The 8,567-nt window shown below is 33.0% G+C and overlaps 1 protein-coding gene across 1 annotated transcript in view; it reads right to left on the bottom strand.

Annotated features, from left to right (window-relative positions):
• LOC142347996 (uncharacterized) overlaps positions 1 to 7,889 on the bottom strand; it is a 45,493-nt gene extending 37,604 nt beyond the window's left edge. Inside the window, exon 1 of the mRNA XM_075399159.1 lies at positions 7,808 to 7,889. Within this exon, the coding sequence (XP_075255274.1) occupies positions 7,808 to 7,889 (82 nt within the window). The remainder of the gene's footprint in view (positions 1 to 7,807) is intronic.
• Between the last annotated feature and the right edge of the window lie 678 nt (positions 7,890 to 8,567).

An 8,567-nucleotide genomic window follows, 5' to 3' on the forward strand; every position in this document is an offset into this window, starting at 1 on the left:
CCGCGAAAACTGCCAAATTTAATTCTGAAATTTTTCCTAGACAAAACATACAATCACACTATAACGAAGAAAACCGAAGCTTCTTAAAACCGACGAAAACCGAGGCATGATACGTTTGAAAACGTCGAAACTCGACGTTTTTTATCGACCATAACTGACGAAAAATCGACCATAACCTACGAAAAACAAAGTTTCATATGTTTAAGTTGACGAAAACCACCGAAACCGAAGAATAGAACGTAAGGGCTTTGATCGGTTTTTCCGAAGTAAAAGCGACGAAGACTGACAATCTCTTAAGTTAAATTTTATTAAAAATCTCAACTCTTTTTGTTTTTTTTTCTCAAATCATTTGTTTCTTATAAAAGATTGTATCTGATTTGTAATCAGAGAAAAAAGTTTATTAAAAACTGCGCTATTTTTTGTTTCCTTGTTTTTCATAATTTTTTGCTCTGTAGCATGACTTTTAAGCTCTGTTTACAAGACAAACCTTCATGAAAACCGATTTCCATCTTTTATGATAAATGCATGCAGTATTGTAAATTTGACTGAGATAAAGCTAAGATTGGTTGCAAATATAGCATCAAGGAATCTGTCGCCTCAACATATTTAATTCCTTTTTCTAGAAAATTGATGCAGTAAAATGAGAAATTTGATATTCAAGTATTATAAGTATATACAGAGCCAAATTATGGTTGAGTTGCTGAAATTATCCCTTTTTGTCCTGAAAGATGATGTTGCGAAGGTCATTACAAAAAATGCGTAACAGAAGAAAGATAGGCAAGTTAATAATTCCCAACAATTAAATATTTTGATAAATTGAGTTCTAAAACTTTGAAAAATGAAATTCATTGCAGCGTCCGGTTTGTCAATTCCAAAAAAAGCTGGCAGAAAGCAGTTCCTTGAAAAGTAAAACTGTCTTAGTTTTCAAATAATTTATGAGAATTTAATTGCCAAATTTCTTCAGAGCGCTGCCTAATCATTAAATATTGATTAAGTTGGTCTGGTTATAAGAGACTGAGTTCATAAATAAAGGATTTGTTTTTAATGAAAGTTTTCTCCTCTCATAATGTCACAATTTTCTTTCACTTTTATTTTTGTTTCAAAAAAAGAACATGCTGCTACTTTGCAGTCAAAACCTCTTAGTTAGCAAAAAACTTTATAAAAATTTGCCTTTTGAATGTGAAAGATCTTTTTCATATGTTACCTGGTCAACATAAGATGGCTAACTTACAGGAACTTACAAGTTTTCTACGAAGGGTAGTTAATTTGAAAGAACTTACAAGTCTGCTGGTTATCCTGTAATTTTCTTTGACATATCACTATACGGATAGAAAAAGTGAGTGTATTTCATTCACTTAAGTGATTGTGTTTCATTGAATCTTATTATATAACTGTCTTCTGATTTTTCAAAATTTGTTGATGCAAAAGTATATGTACATTCACGTTCGAGCTTCTCATGTTTCTCCTGAGATTAGGCAAGACAAAGGGATAACTTGTAAGAGCCTTGTAACATTCAATGGCAAACTTCTGAGAACTTATAAGTTGGATGATTGACTTGTAAGAACTTGTAAAGTTTAGTTAGTAAACTTGTCAGGATTCATCAGGTTGTTGTTAAACTTATAAGAACTTGCAAGAAAAACAATTATGGCGATGCATAAACTTATAGGAACTCGTAAGAAACTTGCCAGTTCTTGTATGTTAACCATCCTGGTTCGACCCGGGTTTTCATCTCAAGCAATTACCAAATTTGTTGAATGCAACGTTTTATCCGTTACAAACAAAATGTCTCCTTTCGTTCATAGTAAAACAGTGGATGTTTTGACGTCCTAAGTGAATATATATTTTTTCCTGGAACACATAAAAGTCCAGGTTTTTGTGACTTTGATGCTTAAAATTATATTAGGTTATTGTGATCTCAAAATAATTTGGAAATAGAGGTCAAGGAATTTTGTCAATTGAGACCGTATTGTTTTATTTTCAGCAGAGAATCCATTTAACAGTTCAAATCAAAAAGATTGCAACCAATCAGAATAGTTAGATCCTCACTAAATCTTCAATAACTTTCATTTAATAAAATTTAGCGAAAAAATTTTTAGGAAGTATAAGTAAAACAATTAATCAATTTCTTTTTACAAAATTTCACGAGTTAAAATATAATGGGACAAAACTTTTTGTAAAATATCACAAAATTATGGCTTATTTGTTAGTCAATCTGATAAAATGATCAAATAGAATACGGTCCCATAAACATGCCAGTATCTGAAAATTTCATAAAAGTCAAGTCGATAAAACCCCAAAAAAACCGCCAGCCTTTCGAGTTTCAATTATTTATCTTGAAATCCGTCTGTAGTTTTCATTGAAAAATCTGACAACCTCTTAGACAAATTCATTCTAATTATTGTCACGTTTGTACTACATTAAATGTTTCCACATATTTCAATATTGCTTGCTATTGCTTAGCGGAACTCGCGCTCATAATTGTTTTTTTTTGTAAAAACATTTTCAATTTAATGAAAAAAGCTGGCACTGGATTTTGGAATCAGATTATAAATGATTATCTTTCCTCACATTATAAAAGAATATTTTCATTGTTTGGGGACCAGCAGTTTTGTCAGTTCATTTTCTACTGCGCTTTAACAAAAAAATAACGAGTGACGGGTATCGAATTTCAAAGATGCAGTTCTCTGGCAGAATTTGACTTTAAATAGAATTAAGTGCAACAAATTTTAACTCGTAATTCCACCAATAAAACGGTCTTAATATCAATAGAATAAGGGTCCTTCATTAAACATCTAAAACATAGTGTAGTGAATCTTTTTTTTTTATCACACAGCTACTAAACTCAACAAAACCTGTAGAATTTCCGTGTACTTCAAATGATATGCAAAGGAATGTTTTTGGTCATCTGCCCCTTAAATTTGTTACCTCTGTACGATGAATGCAGGAACAAAAGTTGCCCTCTGTAGATATTTAGAGATATGAACTTTGTGTACTTTTCGCTCAACAATGCAATATCTTCTTGATCAATTGCAAAGTTGAATTTTTAGGATCTATTTTGTTATGCCCCCCCCCAAGATTAATGGGCGTATATTTTTTTCGCCCCCAGGAGCACGTGCTATTTTTTACGTATTAACATGCTATATAACAACATAAAATTGTAAAGGGGGCGTAAAAAAACACGGGGGGGGGGGGGGGGGGGGCGAAAAACAATAGATCCTTTTTAAAATTTTTTAAGCATCATCCAGTCACATTTAAGGTTTCCACAAAACAAAAAAAAACATAAGAATAAAAAGCCATAAGAAGAGCGATAATGAAAAATTAGCGGTTGATAAAACAATGGATAAACATCAAAACCGAAAGTATCAAACATTTTGTAATGCTGAAATTTTTCTGCTATTATATACCGAAAACGCCCATTTTGTGAGTTTAACTTTGTATGTTTCTAGTTCTTCGGGGACAAAAATTAACCAGACTTTAATGTTATCAAAAATCTCTAAGTTTTTAGAGTATCGAACAATTGAATAAGAGAAACAAAACAGTTTTTTTCTTGCTAATTAATGTTTATTAAGGTTTGTTATTAAAACGCTTATCAGACATTGGCCAGAAGGAAACGTGAAAGAAGCGGACAAATTTTTGCTTTTTTGTTTATAATTGCACTATTTAATCTTTTACGTTACCAAACTATTTTTTTAAAATAAATGTTAGAAAAAAATTTTGTCAATTGTTCTTCAGGTAATTTTTGTTTTCAGATAATATTGACTTTATTCAGAGAGTTCTATAGCCACTACATGTACAACTTACCTTTAAACTGTACAGGCTGCTCATTTGATTTTTTGGAGAAAAAAGAACTTCATCATTTTTCTTGACATTCTGGCACTGATTTCTGTTCAAAATTCTTGCACTGTTCAAAATTTGCAATACTTGAGAGTTAGCTACTATGAATACCTGTCCTTTGTGGTCCCCTTGAGTTCTGTCAATCAAGACCATCGGGTAAAAATTTGGTATGGCCTTAAATTTGTACAAACAATTTAAATAATGATTGAGCAAACTTGACCTCTTTCTTGCTTATTTAAATTGGTCAAAACTTTTTAAATTCAGCAAATCTTGCAAAACTTTTGTCATTTCACAGAGTCAGAATAGGGTTCAACCACGTTTACCGCGATTTCGGCCCACTCAGTGTACGTCAATTTGCAACGTTGCCCACTTGACTATCCAATCAAACTGTCATGAAGTTTTAGCTATGAAATCAGAAACCATAACGTATCTAAAAGAGCATCAAAAGCAAAATTATCTACAACCAAAATTGAATTTTAATCAAAATTTAGTTCTACAATTTGTACTTCTTAACTTTTCATCCAATCACTGTTTGCATTCGAAACAATGTACAATTAAAAAATTCCGACATAGAATTTAACTTAAATTTTATTATTGAAGAACGCTGAACGAGACACTTTTTTTTGTTTCGGCGGAGGATTGTCGCCTGAATAGGTTGAAAGGCTCAATTTTTTGCTCTCTCAAAACAATTAATAGACGCCGCAGAAATTAATTGGTTCCCTCTTCACCATTGGTGCTCTTTTTATGTTTTCACCCGCAAAATTCATATCTATATAGGTTTGGAAATTCTATTTTCAATCACCTCAAAATAAAATTAAATGCTGTGTGTGTGCTCTCTCTAGACCTATGATGATAGTGTTCTTTTTAGGGTGTTTTTATTTCTGCGTGTTCTAAAAACAATTTGTGATTGCAAATTTAAATATTTCACAACTTTTCAACACATGATTTCAAATCTTTAAAAACTGTCATATTTTTGAAAGTGATGAAAGAGCAGCAGCGATTTCTCTTGAAAATTGTCTGAACAAAAATCTTGATGTTATTTTGACTTTATTTTTCTCAATTGGAACACGTAAACAAAAAGAATTATTTCTTTACTTTAAACGTATTTCCAGAATTTTGTACTTTGCTCAGGCTGACTAGCTGGGGACCGACTAGCGTCCAAAACTCTAACAAATTAAAAAGGGGCGTTTTTGTGACTCTCAGACTTCCATTGGAGGGTTTTTTTTGTCCCGACGCTGCTCTTGTAGGCTGTAAGAAACTCTAGTTGCGTAATGAATTGATCCGAGTAATCAAATAACATTAAATGAAAGATCAAGAAATGTAAAAGATCACAAAATCAAATCAAAAATTAACCAGAGTGTTGCGGCTGCTCAAGAATCTCAACGGAACCGATATATTACAGCCTGGTTCTCGAGTTTTACGCCGGCCTGATTCTTCACTGGGTTCGATTGACTAACGATCTCGCAGAAATAATTAGTCGCTCGGACGTATTTAAGGACTGTAACTTTAATTTGTTTGATTGTAGTTAAGAAAATCCTAAGTGATAATCTATGTTCAATCTCGTGCTGAAGTTTGTAAGACTTCAACCAGTGTTAGTAAGGTTGCTAACTTCTCGTTAAGTAAGCTCAACTAACTTAAAACTTGCAAGATATTAAAATCTAGCAAAACTTAGCAAAAAGACTAAAGTTGTTAAAGAATCAAATTTTAGTCTATATGAGAGCCGACTGCTCTGTATAACAGTATCTAATGGTTCTAAATACAGTACGGTTTCACTTAGCAAACAATTGCGTTAAAGTAAAAATTCAAATATATAGCATTTATAATATTATTGCTACATGTTTCTGATTGGTAAATCAAGAAAACGATTTACGTCATTGTTTACATAGTAAATGTCAAAAAATTCCAATATTTACATTTGTTGACATAAGCACGGATGGCTTTTTCTGGCTCTAAATGCCTCGAATGTATGGTATTTGACCTTTAATGATCATCTAAAGTATAATAAAATAAACAACTTAAGAAATTTAACAATAAATGCAAATTATCAAAAAATGCCAAATTTGCACCTTATAAGTGCTAATAACTAGACTTGTGGGTCTGATGCAAAAACGTTGGTTGAGTCCATGAGTAGTTTAGAATTAACCCTAAGCATGTTCCATTACCACGGGTTGCTCGGGTTTTGTCTTCCAAAAACCCGAGGGGATGTACAGATTCTCGGTCCCAACTTGTAAAATTTTTCAGTTTTGACCATTTTTGAGTTTTGACAAATTGTATTTTTTTAAGTTTCAAATGGTATTTCTTGCTGTCTGATGGCTTTTGTAGTTGATTTGAAGTGACGCCAACACACAGTTTTAATATAAAAGATGGTTCACAACTTTAATTTTGTAACCAAATTCACATCTACAGAGCTTATATTCTCTCAATTACACAGGCTCTCAATTCTACATGCCACTTTTTTTAACTGCGGTTCTCCGGTGTTCTCAAGTGTTCTGATTTCAATCGCGCAAACCGGTGTTCTCAATTATCAAGCCAATTCATTTCTCTCAAAAAGGTTTTTGTTATCACAACTTCTCTACAGGTCAACTCCTAAGCTACAGCGTGTTATGGTGCTCTTTTGGTAATGTTGTTGTTCTAAACTTTATTAACTAATCAATCAACAACGTACAAGAGTGATCAAAACAAAAGAATTTGTTCACTTCCCATTATGGACCACATAAGTTATGTTTTTCTTACGTAAAGTTTGCTATGACTTCGGAAGAACAATTGAACGACCTGAACGCCTTCTTTATACGTTGCTGATTTCTTCTCAAGCTATGCAAACTGAAACAAAAGCCGTATCAGACTTATGACGCTACCAATTAATTAATCGGTCAACCACTCAACTCAAGAGTTCAAGCCTTATTTGGAAGTTTGAAGCCCCCCATGGTATCTATAAAGAAATTCCCCAAAAGTGACTGCAAGGGAACTTACGCCAAGTGTGTACTTACTCCCTACCAAGTTTCATCACACTAAGGTAAATACCGGGTGATAACTAGTTTTTATAATCTTGGTCCCCCTAAGAAAATCAATATTGCCCCTGCTCAAATTCTACGTCCTCCACTTTTTGTTCCTAATATATCCTATGCGCGGAATGGCTTCGAATAGCAAGTCAACAGCCTTACTGACAATTTGTAGAATTTGTAGGAAACCGATTTTCGAAATTCATGTTCTATCTCTTTCAATTGCGACACTTTTTTGGGGAAAATCGGATTTCCCAAATTCTACTCCTATGATGATAGTGTTCTTTTGAGGGTGTTTTTATTTCTGCGTGTTCTAAAAACAATTTGTGATTGCATTTTTAAAAATTTCACCACTTTTTTCCAAACGATTTCAAATGTTTAAAAACTGTCATAGTTTTGAAAGTGTTGAAAAAGCAGCAGCGATTTCTTTTGAAAATTATCTGAACAATAATCTTGATGTTATTTTGACTTTAATTTTCTAAATTGGAACACGCAAACAAAAACAATTATTTCATTACTTTAAAGTTATTCGCTTTTTTCCAGTCCCTAGTCAAATATTAGAGTCTTATCTAAAAACCATTAAAATTGAGACAATGATGAAACTCATTTTTTCAAAAAAAATGAGAAAAGCAACTTTAAACCAAAATAAATTTACCTACAATCACAAGCTATTCTGAATATCCCATAGGACGCAAAAAAGGCGCAGTTACATTTGCGAGGTTGCTGCTAAATTTACCTGCAATAGTTTTACGGGATTTTCCAAGAATATAAAAATTTACTCACCAGGAATGATTTCAATCGGTTTAAATGCCTGCATTTTTTTTGTTTTTGCAGCGTTGCAAATTTATGTGCAAGCCCGTAGTTTTAGTGCCAGTGCATTTCATCAAACTGCATGAAAAAACTTAATTACAATTATGACAAAAATTGAAAATGAAGAGTGCAAAATGAAAAATCTGACTGCCCAAGTTACCTGCCGTCTGCCCCAGTGTCCCTCGGACCAACGTTGATGGCCGAAGACCCCCAAATCTGGCCAGGTTTCACTGCCGACTGCCGCATTACTGACTAGGGTTGGATACCAACTTACTCCAATCTGATGAGAGTGAACCTTAAAAACAGAATGTTCAGACTAATTATTTTTCGAGTCATAATGAACGGGGTAAAACTAAGCCATGACTGAAAGTTTCGAAGATTGCTAATGTTCGCAATCAAAATGGTGCGTTCTTAAAGCACCAGATTAGTAACAGCAATGGTTCGACGTTGCAGGATTTTCGGTCACGGGGAAAATCAACATTTTCTGGCACCCCTCCCGCCTCTTCCCCTCCACCAACCCCAATGCCAATCTTTGTTCGAAAATTATTTAACTATATATTTAATATTCAAAAATATCAAATTATTTATGTAGAAAACTATGTACGTTCAATTTCGCAATGCGTTGGTTAATGGCGATACTATTTGTTGTGGCATAATTTCAGTCAAGATCATGACATGGGCATGATAGTACAAAAATAGTCCTCAAAATATGAATTTCGAAACTTGTATAAATGAAAAACAGTAGTTTATTAGCATAATCAAGTGAATCACGCTCCATTTGAAGATCAGAATATTGGGTATTTGTGAGAATATCGATCAAACAATAGTCTTAAACTTCGTGAGAATTAGAAAGAAAGTTTAACTTACCAGATTAGAAAGGCAAAAGCAAATTGATTTTAATCAGAGAATTTATAAAAACGAATC

This window comes from Convolutriloba macropyga, chromosome 10 (genome assembly GCF_964194025.1).
Source record: "Convolutriloba macropyga chromosome 10, txConMacr16.3, whole genome shotgun sequence".
Taxonomy (NCBI): domain Eukaryota; kingdom Metazoa; phylum Xenacoelomorpha; order Acoela; family Convolutidae; genus Convolutriloba; species Convolutriloba macropyga.